This window comes from Cryptotermes secundus, unplaced genomic scaffold (genome assembly GCF_002891405.2).
Source record: "Cryptotermes secundus unplaced genomic scaffold, Csec_1.0 scaffold56, whole genome shotgun sequence".
In the NCBI taxonomy this organism is placed as follows: Eukaryota; Metazoa; Arthropoda; class Insecta; order Blattodea; family Kalotermitidae; genus Cryptotermes; species Cryptotermes secundus.
Window position 1 is genome coordinate 1,965,809 of NW_019744407.1, and position 19,716 is coordinate 1,985,524.

At 39.0% G+C, this 19,716-nt stretch overlaps 1 protein-coding gene and 1 long non-coding RNA gene across 3 annotated transcripts in view; one reads left to right on the plus strand and one right to left on the minus strand.

Annotated features, from left to right (window-relative positions):
* Nucleotides 1–10,431: 10,431 nt before the first annotated feature.
* LOC111874677 lies at nt 10,432–12,215 on the minus strand. Its single transcript, XR_002844605.2, has 3 exons — nt 12,175–12,215; nt 11,798–11,868; nt 10,432–11,606 (listed from the first exon to the last, which is right to left on the minus strand). It is a non-coding gene; the product is annotated as an uncharacterized LOC111874677 (long non-coding RNA).
* A 166-nt stretch (nt 12,216–12,381) lies between these two features.
* Nucleotides 12,382–19,716, plus strand: part of LOC111874675 (leucine-rich repeat flightless-interacting protein 2) — a 94,696-nt gene continuing 87,361 nt past the window's right edge. Inside the window, exons 1-2 of one of the 2 annotated variants that reach the window (XM_023870376.2) lie at nt 12,382–14,184; nt 15,423–15,544. In XM_023870376.2, the coding sequence (XP_023726144.1) occupies nt 15,455–15,544 (90 nt within the window). In that variant the 5' untranslated portion in view covers nt 12,382–14,184; nt 15,423–15,454. The remainder of the gene's footprint in view (nt 14,185–15,422; nt 15,545–19,716) is intronic. The other variant, XM_033755541.1, reaches the window with a different exon arrangement.

Consider the following 19,716-nt stretch of genomic DNA (forward strand, 5'->3'; position numbering starts at 1 on the left):
AAATTATAGTTTTGTGTATTCTAATTATGTTCTTTAACAGCAGATGAAAAGACAGAAGGTTCTAGACTGAATGGTTGCAAGCATTGCCTGAATTCAGTCTCCTCTTAATTTGCTCCTGAATCAAGTTTTGATTTGTTACAGTTGTTCCCAAATATCTGAACTGTGCCACACTTTGAAAACATCTCTGTTACCAATCTTTATGTCAGGATTTTTGTCCTGCATTCTGATGATGATACAGCAACATACGAAGGGGGACCCAAAAATAACCGGAAACGACCTGTTGCACGCGCATGCTTTGTAGTTACGAGTTATGCTGCTAGGTGGTGTTAGCTGGGGGTCTCCCGCGACTGTTAGTGAGCTGGCGTCAGTCTGAGTTAAGTGGTTTGTCTGTGGTGCTCTGTTGTGTGCGTTCCTGTTTCAACCCTTTGGCGATTAGTGAGATGGCCGACCAGAAGGAACAAAGAGTGTGCGTGAAATTTTGCTTTCTGTTAAGGAAAACTGCAGCCGAGACTGTTGGGATGCTTCGGCAAGCCTTTAATGATGATGCTTTGGGGAAATCACAGGTCTACGAGTGGTTTTCCCATTTCAAATCTGGCAACATGTCAACAGAAGACATGCCACGCCCCGGGCGTCCTTCGACAGGAAGAAATGACGAAAACATTGCCAAAATCAAACGTGCAATTGATGAAGATCGTCGAAAGACCATTGACCAACTTTCTGAGGAAACGAACATCTCATGGAGCACGGTCCAGCGAATTTTAACCGAAGGTTTGCACACGAGACGGGTGTCTGCAAAATTTGTTCCTCGCTTGCTCGGAGATGACCAAAGAGAAAACCATGTGAATGTTTGCCGCGACTTGAAGAGTGAAGTGCAGAACGATCCAGAATTTCTTAAAAGAATTGTTCCTTCTGGTCGGCCATCTCACTAATCACCAAAGGGTTGAAACAGGAACGCACACAACAGAGCACCACAGACAAACCACTTAACTCAGACTGATGCCAGCTCACTAACAGTCGCGGGAGACCCCCAGCTAACACCACCTAGCAGCACAACTCGTAACTACAAAGCATGCGTGCACAACAGGTCGTTTCCGGTTATTTTTGGGTCCACCCTCGTATACTTAGTTTTCTCTTGTGTTTACTTTTAGACCAACCTTCTTACTAGTGTCAATTTAAAGTTTGTTTTTTCTTTATGGTATCTGTTATCACCCACTAGATTCAAATCATCAACACAGACTAGTAGCTGATGTGTCCCATTTAATTTCAGTCCTAGCTGGTTTTTCTGGACCTTCCTAATGGCATATTCTAAATAAAGTTTTAGCTACTATACTTGTATATTGTGATACTGACAAGGAAACAATCACATCCCAGGCAAAAAGGTACTTCTGCTTGTTGGCTTATAAAATGATTTTAACATATTCTCAGTGTGTCTAAACAACAGCATATAGAGATATCTAATTAGACCTGCTCATGTTTTCCACCATTCTTACAATCTAACATTAAAACTTTGAACAGGAATCCTGTTCTTGCCCCCAAAACTGCAAAAGCAGCACTTGCATTTTGATCCTGTTTGGAATTTTCGTAACTTATTTCTGAAGACCATAATATGAATCACCAATGGCATGAAACCCTCACATACTGTCTTCAAACTGATCTGCCAATTCAGTCTTTACTTAAGACATGAAAATGTCAACCACGTGTTTACTCATTTTGAGTATGGCTTCACAGCAATGCTTGTGCCAGCCGAGCAGGTGCATCCCTTAGTTTGTTACTGGTGACTGAAGGCCATGCCATAGCTCAGGCAGTGAGATGCTGGCTTCCCACCGCAGTTGCACTGGGGCAAGTTTTCTCCTAGTACTTCGGTTTCCCCTGCCAGTCTTCATTCCACCAACTGCTCCACAATCACCATCATCTATCATCTGGGGCTGCTGCAATAGGCCAATTGTGGCCACAGTACCAAGTGGAATCAGTCTCACCCCACTCACTCACTCACGGAGCTGAGCCCTTCTTCAGAAGCTGCCAACTGTGCAGATACTCAAAAACTTCCCAGAATTTTACGGAACCAGAAGGTTTATTACTGTGTTCACAAGAGTCCTCCACTGGTCCTTATCCTCAGCCAGATCCATACCATCCCATCCTATCTCTAAGATCCATTTTAATATTGTCCACCCACCTATTTCTTGGTCTACCTAGTGGTCTCTTTCCTTCTGGCTTCCCCACCAATATCCTATATGCATTCCTCTTCTCCCCCCATTCATGCTACATGCCCTGCCAATTTTTCTCCAACCTCCTGTCATCTCTCTTCGGTCCAAATATTCTCAACACCCTGCTCACAAACACCTTCAGTCTTATGTCAGAGACAAAGTTTCACACCCACACGGAACCACAGGCAAAATTATAGTTTTGTATATTCTAATTTTTGTGTTTAGATAGCAGATGAGAAGACAAAAGGTTCTGGACTAAATGGTAGCAAGCATTACCCAAGTTCAGTCTCCTCTTAATTTCCTCCTGAATCAAGTTTCAATTTGTTATAGTCGTTCCCAAATATCTAAAGTGTGCCAGATTTTCAAAAACCTATCTTCATGTCATGATTTTGCCCTGCATTCTGGTGACAAGACAGTAACATGTACTTAGTTTTCTATGTGTTTACTTCCAGTTTGCTTTTGTTTATGGTATCTATATTATCAACAAGTAGATTCACACTGTCAGCATAGACCAACAGCTGATGTGTTCCATTTCATTTCAGTTCCACCTGGTTTTCCTCTAAAGCAAATTTGAAAAGCAGTGACGATAAAGCAGCTCCTTGTTTTAGACCATCCTGAATAGGAAAAATGATTGGACAAGTGTTTACCTATATGGACTTTACCATATGTTTTGTTCAAACACAACAGCCTAACTAGCTCACTCCACTAAAAATAATAAAAATAAGAAACGATATTGGTGACTGATCTTGCTGCTGTCCTCTGCAGATGTTCCAGATTTTCTGTCGTCATCATCAGAAAATGAAACCACACGAGATGAAGAACAAAATATATATGGTATAAAAGAAGACAGCAGTGAAAATACATAGTTCCTTCTTGGATCACTGTTTAGCTAAATAAAGAACCTTTCATCAATAGACATCAAGTCAATTTTCATTTATCAAGCTCCCTCCTATGAAAATCCATTGCCATTTCCTAAACCAGAATGAGAATCACCTTTTTACTTATGCAAAGTTCCTAATTCTAAATTTCAAAGTAAAAAGAAGTATGCTTTTCACCCACAATATGGCTGTTTCTGTTGTCAGTATCAGAATACACAATAGCAAAAACTTTATAGAATGATTCAGACTAAAAAAAAACTTAAAAAAGTAAAAATTAACTCGTGCAAAAAGGTATCATTCAGATCACATCTGGAGATTGTACAGCAACACTTGCACATTGCTTTAACAGCCATGGCTAATACAATACTGCCAGGAGTAAGGAATAAGTTCTCTAGTCTCCTTTGTCTGCAGAAGGAAATAGAACATTTCCATTTTTATATCCTACATGAGAGCGGGAATAGCGACTGGCTATGGGCTGGACAATAAAGGTGTTGGAGTGTGAATTCTTGTAGGGGCAAGAATCTTCTTGTCATCCAGACCAGCCCTGGGGCCCATCCAGCCTCCTATCCAATGGGTACTGAGGACTCTTTAACCCCGGGAGTAAAGTGGCTGAGGTGCAAAGCTGAGCACTCACTTCCAACTAGTGCCAGGGTCAAGAAAATGTGGATCTATATACATTCACTCCCCTGTATGTCTTCGTGGTGTAGCGCTTAATTAGATACGCACAGACACAACCATACCTTTTTTATATTACAACAAGGTAGATTAAAGAATCAGTAACACTCATATGATGTGGCTGGTTGTACTGCAGCTTTAGATGTACCACAGGAAGTGCACTTCCACTGATAGAGCACTAATTTGATTAGGCCTCAGTACCCCTGGTATACATTTGTATTAAACAAATCTGTCAAGAAATTCGGTTTTTTATGGAACACATAAATTTGTCACTATATTCACACACACAAAAAAAAAACTGGACCCCATCCTCATGCAAATCAATCCAATCTACACCTTCCCAAGATCCCCATTAATGTTATCATTCCACATCTTGCAAACACTCTCTTCCTTTGAGACCCACAACCAATTTCGTATTGCTATCATTTTCAGCCCACATCATCATAATATAAGGTGAAGGGTACAGATTGTGAAGTGCATTACATGATTTTCTCTGCTTTCATTTTAAATGATAAATAAAAAACAAGTCATTTAATTAATATATCACTAACATGATTTAATTTAGCCCTGATGAAAGCAGATGGCAGTGATTATTATTATTTGTTTTTTAATTATTTTTATGTAATTCTATGTACTCATGCTAACCTTTTAATTGGCCTCTGTGCTGTTAAGTTGTACGTAATTAAACATGAATTGAATTGAATTAGGATGTTGAGCTGCCACACGAATAAATAAGAATTAATTGGGTTATTATTATTATTATTATTATTATTAACTTCTATGTGTGTATGTATGTGTATTGTCCTTTCTCACCACATAATGGAATAACCATTCGAAATGTACTTATTTTATTTTTCTCACCTGCTAAAGCTAACTTAATTTTTTCTTGGAATTGTTACTAATTTATTGCTATTGTATAGACTGTCATATTTTGTATTTTGCCCTTTAATTTTTGTGTATTTCTGTGTACTCATGCTAACTTTGTAATTGGCCACTGTGCTGTTAAGTTTGCACATAAATAAAAACGAACTGAATTGAATTATTATTACTTCATGGAAATAAGATGACAAACCAAACAGTCCCAAAATCTTAAAAAAAGGGGGGGGACCTTCATTATGCATTGTAATTGCTTTTGTTGGGGGCATGCAGTAGTGTAGTTGGTTGAGGCACTATGCTACAAGCCAGAAGGTTATGGGTTCGAGTCCTATTTTTTTTGCAATCTGTAAAAGTTACAATAAGCAAACGGTGGGATTATCGAGTCCTAATGAGGTGGATTTTCTTTTCAATTTACATAATCCTTCCAGTCGCACACTATGGCCCTGTGATTCATTCAGCCTCTAACAGAAATGAGTTCCAGGATTCTTCCTGGGGGTTAAGGGTGGCAGGCACATAAGGCTGACAACCTTACCGCCATCTGTGAGTCGACTGTCTAAAAAATGTGGGAGCCTCAACAGCCTGTTACAGGGATAGGTTTTTAACTGCTTTTGTCACCACACAAACATTCTTCATTCAACATGCTTCCATTAAACTGACTTACTTCATTTGTCAAGAGGGTTTCTGATGATGGTGTATAACACTTGGGATAACTGGGTGTGTTTGGCCTTTGTCCATCATCCAGTATCCTAAAAAACAATGTTTCAGAAACTGGACAGTGTTTCTGCCCTAGGTGAGGGGGTGGAGACCCCTACTCTGTTGGGTCCAGCAGAAAGAGCTAACCTCAACAATGGACCTCAGAATACCAGACAATGGATGTAGTTCAAAAATACAGTAATCCCAAATATTTATTTTTTCTCTGAAGAAAATTGGATTCCCCCCCCAAAATGGTGGAAATCTTTAATGGAAGAAATGAGCACCCTGAAATGAGCCACTATCATTTTATAATATTACTACAGTCTGAATGCAATTTCATGGTTAAGATCCCCCATATTAGCACTTAGTACTGGCCAAAAGCTGCATGCTAGCCAGAAAATCTGCCAGATGTATGTTTTATTTTCAAGCTCTGTTCCAAAGTTGTTGGCTGCTACTGCAAACTTTGACGAGTTGAAATGAAGTTCGAGAACAGTACTGCATTCTTCAGCTCAAGCTGATGATTGCTACATCACATGCAAGCAGGACCAGGGATCATTATATCTCCTAACTCCATTGCAATGTGGTCAACTGTGCAGAAAAGTATCGACAGTTTATCCATGTTCAATGAAATTCAAATGTAGTGACGAATGATCAACATGCTCTAGCCACCAATGAAATTCCATGCTGAGTGGCATGGAGGTTACAAATATAGGCAGACACCAATTCAATTCACCAAAAAATCCTGGACAAATTGGAAATTAGGTGAAAAGGCAAATTCAAACATCCTCCACAGAAAGAGCAGGAAGATGGACAGTATCCAACAATGCAAAACTTCAGCTGCGCTTCCAGCTACATTAAAATTATGGCCAGTCTGTCCTGTTTCTGTGTTATCTTACATAAGATACATTATCTTATCTTACATCTTACCTCACTGGTGGATACTGAGAAATAAAATGCATTCTCTGGACTAGGAAAGACCAAGACGACAAAATACTAGCATAATCTAAGCAAGATGTTCAGAACTTCTTTGAAATGTGGTACTTCTGTTTGGTTATTAACAGTCAGTTAACATCTGAAACTAAATAAACTATTAAACAAGGTGGAATGGGAGTGAAGGTCCAAAGACATAAAATTAATTCAGATCTTGAGTTATCTGTCTCAAGGAGTCAGGGTAAATACAAAACATGCAACACAAGCACAAAGAAAATTGTTTTAAACGTAATGTATTACTGAAAATGCATACTACATTATGAAATAGAACATTCAGCTTCCTGTAGCCAAGTTAAATTTGCACAAGAAATTAAAGAAAAAGATGTTACATAATCTTCAAGAGTATTTCAATTTACCAACATTTCCCTTAGGTTAAATTAACTCAAAATATATTGGGCATTTAATTAAGGATGTAACTGAAAACATATTTGTATCAATTCCCTCAGCAACAGCAGAGTTTGTGTAATGACAAAATTCCAGAGTAATTTATAAAATTTATACCCAAACATTACATGAAAATTCTGTGACCAGACTTATCTCGCAAGGGCAGTGCTCAATTCATTGTGCAACACTACTGCAACAGAGACAGGAATGATAACTTTTCCACATGACTGACACTCCTTTAAAACCAGTCTTTCCCTTGTACAAACAGTGTGTATCTACTTCACATTTCAGAGCACTGAGAGTATACAAAATGGTAATTGTATATTTAAGATGCCATACTGGAGAGTTGCATGATCTGTGTTTATTTTGTTCTACATGTATAGTAACTTCTACAGAACTGTTAGCAAATGCATTCTAAATTCTAAATACAGTTCTGATCTGATTTTTTTTCCTCAACGTGCTGTAAAGACAGCTCTCCCCAGTATGACAGTCACTTCACTATACTCCAGTAAGCTATGCCCTAACCAAGAGATTAAATTTAGTGAGAAAGTAAAAAATAGCAAAATTTTCACCATTTAGGGGATAGAAATTATAATATTTTATTGTTTTATGGTCTCTGAGAAACAGTGCAAGAGTTCATCTGTCCGATGGAACGAGTTCCGTCCGTTTTCTAACTAGTTAGTATATTTATTACTGTACTGTATCATCAGTGTTTCTGGAATTATCAGTTCCTTGGTTAGAGGTAGTATCTGTTGAATAAGGGGATAGAAATTATACAAATATGAGACTACTTTTCTTCTTGTACTTATTCAGCAGACACTACATCTAACTAAGGAACTAATAATTTCCTAATATAAATATTATTCCTCCTCCTAATTACTACATCTCCAGATCCGCACATTATGGATTGTTTGACTTGACACAGGCACCAATATGTATTCAAGTGTTCTTTCAAACAATGTTTCGTGATAGCATATTACAGTGTTCCGCAACCTATTTATACTCGCGGCACACCATGAAGAATCCATGACTCAACACGGCACACCAAAATGTTATTCCCCTCAAAAACGCATGATATCAGACAATTAATATAAATACGTAACATGATCAGCTTATTACTATAATATTATTATACTAGCTGTACCCGGCCACGCATTGCTGTGGCTCAGTCTGGTTAAATGGAAAAGAAAGAAAAGAGAAAGCGCACGTTTCTAATATGTTTAATTTCACCATGCTTGTGGGTATACAATATTTTCTGTTGTTCCATTGTCTGTGCAGATATGGAGATTGTCTGGTTTGCCGACTCTAGAACATGCAAAATATAATTGTCCATGTGAGAAGCAATCTGTGCCTAGATCTAAACCGCACAACTCAAAAGATTGGCCCTGAGCTTTGTTGATGGTGATTGCAAACGCCAATCGAATTAGGAATTGCAGTCTCTTAAATTGAAATGGCACATCCGTTGGAATCATAGGAATGCGAGGAATGAGGACATCTTCACCTTTGAAAGGTCCTGTCAAGATTGTTGCTTCTACGACGTTGCTCAATAATTTTTTTACTGCAAGCCGTGTGCCGTTAAAAAGCTTTGGCTGGTTGATATTTCGCAACATGATAACTGGCACGCCTATTTTCAATTGCAGTATGTGCGGTGGCATCCCTGGCAGATCGAGTGAATTAAAAAATTCTGTTGGATAATTAACTGCTTCATCTGCTTCCACAACAGTGTCGATGGACTTGTATGTGACTGCCTCGCATTGAATGTTAGACTGAATGATATTGTTAAGCTCGTAGACGTCTTTGTTCTTGGCCGCAAGAATAGCTCGTTCACTCAGTCAATCGTGATTCTTATAATTGGTTTGAACATTGGGAAATACTTTTTCAACCAATCCTTCTTTTGACGTCACTAAATTGCAGAAGTTATGAGGCAATGAAATTCGTCCTGAGGTCAGATCAACTGGAACTTTTCCGTTCCCCAGTTCCAGCAATTGATGTGAGAATATCTCAGCTGCTGGATCGTTTTGCAGCTGGACATGCATATTTGTAGTTAATTTTAACGTCTTTACGTGTCGCCACAAAGTAGAGCATTTCAGGCAAGCATTTATTTCGTCCGCTGGTGTCGATCGAGGAATTACAGGTAATGTTTGCCTGAAATCCCCTGCAAGCAATATTAATGTGTTCCCAAATGGTCTGATGTTTCCACGCAAATCTTGCAATGATCGATGAAGAGCCTCGAGCGATTTTTTGTGCGCCACTGTGCATCATCTCAAACAATGAGTTTGCATTTCTGCAATACCCTTCCCATGCCTGATCCTCTGGAAATGTTGCACGTGGGAGTTTAAATGAATTGCATGTTCAATGGCAATTTCAAAGCGGAATGAGCAGTTCTTCCACCTGGCAGCAATGTCGCAGCTATTCCGGACGATGCAAGAGCTAAGGCTATGTCATTTTGGGACTGAATTGCTGCCAGAATCAATCTAATTAGGAACATTTTACCAGTTCCTCCTGGCGCATCTAAGAAGAAGATTTCTGCAACCACGTTATTGACAGTTTGCATTATTTGATAGTAAATGCCTTTTTGCTCAAGCGTTAGCTTAGGAATATTTGATTGCACACATGACAAAAGATCACCCGTATTGTAATTTTGTTCACGACGCAATTCTACATTGAACAAAGCAGCAGCAGATCGATTCAGTGATGGCATTCTCAATTGATTGAGAACTTTGTTCGCGATTTCTAAGCACAAATCTTCAATCATTATCAACACCTCCTTGTAGATTTCTGCTGTGAAATCTGTGTTCATATTGGAATTTTCCTTCCGCATTAGACGGAAAATATCTTCAGCCATGTGCGATTTATATTTCTCCCATAACTCTGTTGGAGATCAAGGAGAGCAGGCGGTCAATGACTGCAAACAATGCACGAATTTGATGTGGATGTGACGTGTTGCATGCGTCAGTAATGCATACATCCCAGTGTCGGGCGTTCTCCAATAAATTCAGAGCTTGACATGCACTGCGGAAAGTGGCATGTGTTGACAATTCTCAATTGCTGGAAAGACGTTGAACAGGGCACATTTACCAACAGCATGCGAAGAAAGAAGCATTCATCTTGATTGGGATGCATGGTGTACAGTCTGCCCATCGTAGTTTCTTTGAATATTCCAGTTTGTCCGTCGACTCGCTCTCCTCGTTTGCGTCGTTCAAATGATCTTCTACTCGCATTCCATGTGTAATATGTAGGCACTTCCGAATATGGCAGTGTTTTTGCAAACGCGTCATTTTGACATAACGTGAAGAAAGCAGTTAACGTTGTAGCCGGTGGATTCAGGGCTATTTGTTGCATATTTGCAGTTGTGAAATAAACGCGTTGTCCGTTTTCTAGATGTACTGCTAAGTGAACAACAGCTGGACTTCGTTCATGTATGGGAAATGAAAGAATTCGCCATACAGCTTCATTGCTGATTATGTATCTTCCAGCCTGATACTGTGAGATTTCATCGATATGTATGACCGCATTCCTATCACTTTTTTCCGGTTGCATGCCAAAAACTGCCATGTTGCTGCCTTTATTCATGTACTTACAAATGTATTTGATTGATTTAACGGAGTTACAGCGTACTCATGCATGACGTGGACTGCCACGAGCATTGATGCCTGTCCTAAATGGAATAATATTTATTTATTTATTTCATNCGGTAAATCTCCACTGTGTTAGCTTGGTTGCTGGAAAAGGGAAAAGAAAACTGCGCAGTAGCGATTCCAAAACCAATTATTCATTACTTATGTGATTATAATTGATTAGAGCTAGTGCTTGCCCCATACAAGAGAAACTCATCCACTTTGTAGAAGCAATGATTAAGTAGGTAAGTTTTCAAAGCACTTCTGAACTTGAATAGTACTGGTATCTCTTTAATATGTTGTGGTAAATGATTTAGCAGTCGAATTCCTACATTGTTAAAGTTGTTCTTGTATAGACTTGTATTACATGGGACGATGTGTAAGTCGTCTTTTTTCCTTTTCCTTATTCAGGACAGACTGCAAGGATCATCTGAATGGGAGGGCGAGCAGTGAACGAAGAAGGATATAGGATTTAGGGCTACGTTTAAGGAGAGACAGAGCCAACACTTTTTCATCAAAATTCCACCTCCTGCCATTAGGCTTCTGTCTAATGTTCCAAAACATTGCTACCAAAAGTCTTGCAGCCCCTAAACTGAAATATGAAAGACTGTGCATCAGTGGGTCACTGTCCACATCACAGAGCTTTTTCAGCTTCTTTCCCTTATACTTCTTTTTGAGTTTACAGAGCGCACTCTCTTTATTCCAAACATGTTCATATAATTTCCTTTCTCTCGGTGACAATTCTGAAAGTGAAGCCAAATGAAGTTTTTTTTTTTTTTTTTTTTTTTTTTTTTTTTTTTTTTTTTNGAGAATGCTTTGCTCTAGGCTTTGAGGAAGAACTTTGACAACTGATATGCCCGAGTTCTCCATCAGAAGCATTTATATTTACAGAGCTTAGGGGAAGAGAGGTTTCTTTTGCTGCAAAGGTGTTTGCTACTGTTGGTGGTGGTTGGACTGCAGACATCTGAGAGGAAGTGGAAGGACTGTCTGCATGTATAGGAATAGGTGTTACAGTGGAGTGCACCATTGTCTTGCTGTAAGGGGTGGGAGTTATAAGTGAGGGCAAAGGATCCAAGGAAGGTATATGTAATGAAGGGATAGGAGATTGTGGGCATGAGTGTGAAGCAGAATCTGAATCACATGGCACTGTCACTCTGTTCAGGTGTACCCTTTCAGCTGTAGTGAAATCACTGTCCAGGAAATGTTTGCTGCACAAATATTTATTGTGCAGTCTTCTAGCAGAATCAATAGTGCAAGATATTCCAACTTTTCCTGCCCATACCGCAGCCCTGTAAAAGTAGAACAAATAGTCTCAAAACCTAGAAATAATTCTTCAGTAAACATTACAAACTTGGTACACATTCTAAATTTTTGGGTTATGTTGAATAAATTGAACACAGACACACACTAAACTTAATTTATTCATTGGATTAAGCAACACATAATAAAGTAATTACACCATGAATTAAAACAGACGTACCATGCTGAATGCCTTGCTTGCTGGATGACAAACACCCAGCAGCAGCACATGTTTTCGTTTTCATGTTTATACTGCAAGAAGCAATACAAAAATTACAACACCATCACGGTACTCTTAGAACTCCTTCACATTCAACAGACAATCTTTGGGATAAACCGAAAGTTGAAGAACATATTAAACAAATATCGTTTAGATGACAGTTCATGATAACCTCACAAATTTTAGGCTTGAAAGAATTCTGTATGTTTCTAATTTCATTTGTGGTAGTAAGCATAACATTCATATACACAACTAATATGTTTAATATGGAGCTGTAACTTCGTTTGCAAATGTCTACTTTCGTTTCGCAACCACATCAAATCAAAATTCATACTTACCAATTTGCATATAATGAACCACAGTCTTCTTCTTCTTCTTCTTGGCACTACAGCCCCAGTGGGCCTAGGCCTACTTCCATGAACTTTCGGTTTTTCTAGATCTTACGCACTAGGTAGAACACCTTGGGCGGGTGATCAGCTCGTCGCAAGGCCTCTACCTGTACACAAACATAGAAAAACGCACACACACAAACTAAACATTCAACCCCTGAGTGGGATTCGAACCCAAGATCCCGGTTTCCAAGCGAGCGACGACAGCTCGGCTACCGTGACCAATGAACCACATTAACCGCATAAAATTGAGGGAATTCAAATTGGTTTGTTTAGGCTCTCTGATTGGTCGAGATCTGTGTGTAGTATCTGCTATCATTAATTGTTGTTGTCATCGTGTTTCCCCTTCTCCTATGTCAGTTTCTTCCCCCAGCCCCTTGACAGCCATCGAATCTCTTTTCTTATTGGTGGACAACATGGCCGCCATGTGGTCACTAGTGTGTGTGTTTGTGTGTAATAGTGAACTGTGGTGTAGTCACGCGCTTTATCAAAGAATGCAATAAATCCAAGTCATCAATCGAAACCCATTTATAGTTACACTATACATGTGACAGTATATATAAAATAAGATGAGCTGCAAATTTATGAGTCTTTTTTTACAGATGATCTGTGTAATAAAATCTGGAAATACAGCACCAGTGACATCAATACTATATTTCATTTGCATTTTTTCTATGTCATGAAGAATTTTGAAGAGTGCTGTGATTGAGCTGGAAGAAATTCAGGGAGAGTTCGAGAAGCTTTTCATGGTTTCTTAAAAAGCAGCAGTCTAATTCAAAATGGAATTCATATCAAAATATTCCTCTCTGTGGAAAATTCTGCCCCTTGTTTATATATATGAGAGAAAAAATCTTTCAGCACAGAAATACAGTGTGACTGGTAATCGTGAGATTCAGGAAGTTAAAACGACAGAATGATCTAATTATAACCATGTACCCGTTTCCTAGCAAGCATACAAATATGTTTAAGTTCAAAAGGTAACCTTTCTCTTCAGATGGCACGAGCTTAACTTATTCTCTGTGGCAAGTGCTTTAGTACAATTTCTAAGCCAAATGATTAGATGCCAGTTAACGAATTGGAAAGTATGTGGAAGAGATCGTGGCATAATCGAAGGCAATACTTTGGAACTCTCCTGGAGGGACTGAGGAATCTCATAAAACACCGGTCGGTATAGTTGGTATCCTCGCCGAAATTCGAACCAGAATATAAGAAGCGTTACCGCCTTAACAATCTTCCTTACTGTTTTTTTTTCTGCCATGTGTGTACACACATGTAAATGTTCGTATTTGAAGCTGAGTAATTTTATTTAGTTATGAAATTCTGTTGAAAGTTGGTCCGATAGCATCTTGGCTGAAAAGAGGTTTTTACCTACGTGACATGATATTCGCCCGCGGCTCATGCTAATCATCATTCACGAAGTGCTCATGGGCGACTATACGTAAGCATTACTGCCAGATTAATTACGTATGGTTCAATATTATGCATACCTTGTAGGAACTGATATTATTCACATAATTACAAATCTAAGATTGAAAGTCACACCGTCAGTGATGGAAAGTAGCAAAACGACGTAGTTTACAGAACTTACGAAACACGGAATCTACCTAGCAGTTGCCTAGCGTAATGTAGCAAAGGAGAGATCCGTGAAAATAATGGGACACATGTGTTTATTGAGTGTTAATTATTTAGGCTGTCATAAGAAGTAGGAGCTGGACCCCAATTGTACACATGACCGAGCCAAAAAGAGACTTTTTAAAAGCAATTCTGCATTGAAGATGTAAAGTGATATGGTTACACCCTCACTGTGAAATCTCCGGAACTTATATAGAGGCCCAGGCAAGTGACATGAAGGTCGTTGAGCGATTGATTATTTATAGCAGATGATTTCTTCGACTGTTTTGGGTTTCACAGACAATGGGCTTTTGGGTGAAACGAAGACATTTATCGATGTTGTAATATGTGAGTATTAGTGTTTTATGAATTCCTTTGGATTTCCTGTTCAGAACAACAAAATTTACATCTTTGTAGAATTCTGGGCTTGGTTGGTTGGCTAGGGAAATTTATTTTCTTGATGTCTTTTATGATTTATAAGTTTTTGAAGCAGACGAAACGTATCTGCCTACAGAGTATGTGATTTTAAGTGGCGTGAATCTTTTGTTATGGGGGTATTATTAATTCTAGGTTAGGGTTGTGATAGGTTAGACTACATAATGTGTTACCAGGGATGACAGTCTAAAGCCTCATTCACACCACTCCTGTTGCTTGAATTGAAGTTCGGATCAAGTGTACTAGACAGACTCAAATAATATAGAAGTCCAGTTTTCTACATGACTTGAACAGCATTTAATAGCAAATACAAAATGTCATTGAATAGTGAGGAATTCGACACTGAAGGGAAAACTGCAGATTGCATTAAGAGAGAAAAAGAGAAACAAGAGAATTAAAACGGTCTGCAGTCAGGGGCTGAACAGAGTTAGGAAATAGAGAAGAGTGGTGTGGGAAGCAATGATATGTACAAGCTGAAATTAGTTTGGTGTGAAAAAGCTGGCAGCTTCTTGTAGAGTGAAATTGGTACAGAATTACAGAAAGCTGGTAACAACTGTGTCAGAAAACAATATACTGTGTTTTCTTGGAGCACAACATGGATGTTATGGAAATGATAGGCTTTCAGTACCAGCAAGATAGGACATTGAAATTTAAAAGTTTTATTTGGGCTGATACTATTTCCCAGGGCCATGACAGTTGGTTCTGTATTTTCAGGCCTATCATAGCTAATAATTTAATGGACTTCTTCACTGATTTCTTAGGTTAATTTTGTAGCTTTTTCTGCCTTTTGATGCTAGTTCTGTAATAAGTGCACTAGATGCATTGAGTTGATTCCTTTTCCTTATTCTCATGCTTATCCAGACAGTCCTTTGTTTCATATTGTCTCTTTCCAATACAGCTAGTAAGTCACTCAATACGAACTAAACAGTTATCAGTACACAGTGATGCCTTTTGGTTTTTATAACTGGCAGCTAGTTAACTCACTTAAATATGAACATAATTTGAAATCATAATGCTCTCATTTCAGGCAACTAGAATTCAATGTATTTTACAATGAATGAGGCTTAATAGGCTTGCATATGTATTTTGAATTGCATGTTTAATTGTGCCACTATATCTGATATATATATATATATATGTATTGTTTTCAGTTAAAAATAATAATCCTTGCCCTTCATGAATCATGGATAACCCTGCTGTTGGAGGTGGACGTCGGCGTGGTGCCACGAAACATTCAGCAGAAGATCAAGCTCTAGATCAAATAGCTAAAGAGGTAAAGCTTTTTTAATTACAGTATATTTCCGCTGTACACTGCGAATGATGATGTATTGCTGGTTAAAGTGTAGAGAGTAACCAGAATTGTCTGCCATACCAAATTTTAGTACAGTTTTCATTCCATAAAGTTCGTTCTCAGTTCAGTTTAGTTTGGTGTGTTAGTTTTTTCCTTTTGAGGTTAGGTTGGACCAAGTGGTATTAGTTTAGGTGAACCCAAACTGTATTCTGCATGTGTACTGGCCACATATAGTATGAGAAAAGAGTGATTTAGGGTTACAAAATGTGATTTTGCTTTTGAACTACACGTGCAATGAACATTATTCATATCCTTCCAGAAGTTTTTAAATTTATAGAGAATTAATATTCTATTGGGATTCTGAGAAACACATGACATTTACATTTACATTTATTTATCATTTCATGGATCCAATCATCTCCCCATAGGGCTGGATATAAAACATGTTACATATTACAAATTCATGATGACTACACATCATTCATCCTTGGTCCAGAAAAATATAAAATCAAGCCTGAGACAGAATAGCTCATGTTGTCAGGACAACACACATAGGTCATGGAAAAACCACATTCAAATTCACACCTTGCCATTCCACACATGCTGGGAAGCCATATCATCTCAACTAGGTCTAGGAAGTTGTGAATATACGAGGAGGGACCCAAAAATAACCGAAAACGACCTGTTGCGCGCGCATGCTTTGTAGTTACGAGTTGTGCTGCTAGGTGGTGTTAGCTGGGGGTCTCCCGCGACTGTTAGTGAGCTGGCGTCAGTCTGAGTTAAGTGGTTTGTCTGTGGTGCTCTGTTGTGTGCGTTCCTGTTTCAACCCTTTGGCGATTAGTGAGATGGCTGACCAGAAGGAACAAAGAGCGTGCGTGAAATTTTGCTTTCTGTTAGGGAAAACTGCACTTCACTCTTCAAGTCGCGGCAAACATTCACGCGGTTTTCTCTTTGGTCATCTCCGAGCAAGCGAGGAACAAATTTTGCAGACACCCATCTCATGTGCAAACCTTCGGTTAAAATTCGCTGGACCGTGCTCCATGAGATGTTCGTTTCCTCAGAAAGTTGGTCAATGGTCTTTCGACGATCTTCATCAATTTCACGNCACCCTTTGTTCCTTCTGGTCGGCCATCTCACTAATCGCCAAAGGGTTATTTAATGATGCTGTCAGTAGTTAGGCTATATAACATTGAACGGTAGAATGACAGATGAATGATTTATTGGAAAGGATTTGGAAGGCAGCAGTCCTGGCACAATCCAGGTACTATCCCAGCATGTCGTGAAACAAGACCTCGAGGAGTGTATTCTTGCGATGTCACTTTATTACTCAATGCCGTAACTACACTTCTATATGTATAATATAAACTCCATCATAAATGTAATACTTTATTGTAGTTCTTGTCCCTCTTCTTTTACACTACATGTTTTGGCCATAACCAGCCATCATCAGGAGTATTTCACTTCACGTAGCTATCACACTGCACTCAATATCAACATTTAAACTCCAGATTTACAATTGTTCATTGTTCTGTCGTCAGTTGGCACCTGATATTCCAGAACTCCCCTTGTTGATTGGCAGTGTGACAGCTACATGAAGTGAGATACAGCTGATGATGGCCGGTTACGGCCAAAACATGTAGTGTAAGAGAAGGGGGACAAGAACTACAATAAAGTGTTACATTTACGACAGAGTTTATATTATACATATAGAAGTGTGCAATGTAACAGGATACTTAAATATAATATAATGACGTAACTACAGTTCAATGTAACTATAACAGAAAATGTTGAACAAGTTGTTTCACAGTCGCTTCTTCCATATTAAAAACTCTCAATATACTGCAGAACTGTCGAACTCTTCATGCCGGCTTCCACTGTCTTCTGTCTGGCTTCTACTGGCGCCCACTGCACATTGGCTTCTTCTCTTCCAAAGTCAAAGTCATATTGCAACTGATGATCAGTCTTAGTATTGATCACCCCCCTGGGGCTCATGACCAGATATTTATTACGCCTCAACTGTTATGGTCTTGTTTCTGTGGGGTGCCCTCTCTGACAAGAGGATGGGTCTTGTCTTTTGTGTATGCTGCTGGCCCTTGCCAGTGCAGTGTTTCTTGGGTCCTAGTCCCTTGGGACTTGGCAACCATATTTTACTGTCTCACATTTGAGACTTCCCTTTTCATTGCCTCCTACAACTTGCAGGGTCACGGTGTAGTCGGACCTATAGAAAACGTGTCACTGTCCGTACTGTTGCAGGCTTTGCCTAACACCAGCTCTTTACTCAGCCGTTTCCAGGCAGCAAATGGTTTCTAGCTTGCGATTGGCTAGCACCCGATCCACTGTTGTTGTAGACCTTACACAGCAATGACTGTTTACTTGCTGTTGCTAAGCAATGGTACCTGAGCTGTCACTGTAACGTTTCTGGGGTAACGTCACTGGCAATGCATGTGTTAATGCGTTGCACTGAGTGCATGATTCTCAACACAGCATATGCCAAGTGGGGTTGAGGAAAACTGATGAACCTCAGTTATCATAGTCAGTGTGCTGGCTGAGTTTTGAAAGGAGCACCTCCTGCAGTGTTTGTTTTTTGAGTTGTTTAGAATCCTTGTCAACAGAGCATCAACGCACAATTAGACTGATACGGAAATTAAGAGATTTCACATTTGAAACAACAGTATTAGTAGAAATAATAGTAGTGAAGTTGACTTATTGGAAGAAGAAATTGTTACTAAATATAGCATTGAATACATGCCTATAGATTGGTTAGATATAAGTGGAAGGAGCATTTAATGTTTGACACAGTGTTGTATAATTTAGTTTTTATGATTAAGATGGCAGCACAAAATATGGGATGTAGCATTAGAAAATAAAAGGCAGTTTGGAATTGACTTGATGAGAAAAAAGTAAAATTAGGTGACAAATATTGCTTTGGCAGATTATGAGGCAAAAGTTATATGCAAGCAGAATTGCCTACTGGGAGTGCAGGGATGTCTTACTGATGTACGCACTTTCCAGATCACTGTGACTACAGTGCATATAAAGTTGTCTATGTCTTCACTTGTTGCTTGGTAATGGCTTCTGACAACAGATATTCTTCAGCTTCTGTGCTCACATGCTTGCCAACTGGCTACTGTATAACTTCCTTAATTGCAACTCAATGTCAAAGTCAGAGTTATTTTATGACCAGCGGTTTGCTTCCAAATTGTGAAGAAGGAATTCTATACTTTAGATAGATTCAGAATCAGTATTCTATGGGTTTCTTGATCCAGAACTTTTGTTTTATTCTGACAAGGCATGGTTCACTTTAAGTGTCACTTAAACAGCCAAAATGTCATATATTGGAGCACAGAAAATACTTATGCTGTTCATGAAGTGCTATTGCATGACTTAAATGGGGGTATGGTGTACAGTTAGTGTGCAGAGAATAATTGGGCCCATGTTTTCTTTTTTTAAATTAAACTTTAAATTCTGAATAATCTTATCTGAGAAAGTAGATAGGCCTGCTTGTTATATGAAATTCTGAACATTCTGAGAAATTAATTCTGCCACAATTCTCACCATTCAGCTGACTGATGAAGAAAAATTGCACCCGCACTTTATGCAAGATAATTTAGCAACAATTATTGTGAACAGTTTTGTGGATGCATTAGATTTGGAACACAGGTCATCAGTGGAGGATTATGGCCTCAGTGATCATGCGATTTAAATCCTTGTGACATTTATTTGTGGGGACGCTGACAGAAGAAGTATATGTGATAAAGCCACACTCATTGGGAGAAGTTCAAGAAAATACTAGGCATGAAATTTCCACTGTTCCCATAAAGTGGTTTTGACATATGCTCAGAAACATGTTGTTACATATTAGTGACCATCTGGGTTTGGATTCAGTTCTCTGCCATCTCACAGCTCTCTGCCTGTGATGAATCCAGTCCTCAACTGCCCACTCTAAGAGTCAGAGTTACTTTATGACTGGCGGTTTACCACAAATCTGTTCATCTTGGTGCAAAGCCCCTTGAGGCTGTCTGGTTTGTGTGGACAGAACTTCTAAAAGACATTGGTGCTTCTACAGTGCCAGCACATAAGCTCTTGATAGTCTCTTTTTTCATTTTGGAAAGGGCTAGCTGCTCCATAGTGCCCTGTCACTCATTTTCCAGAGT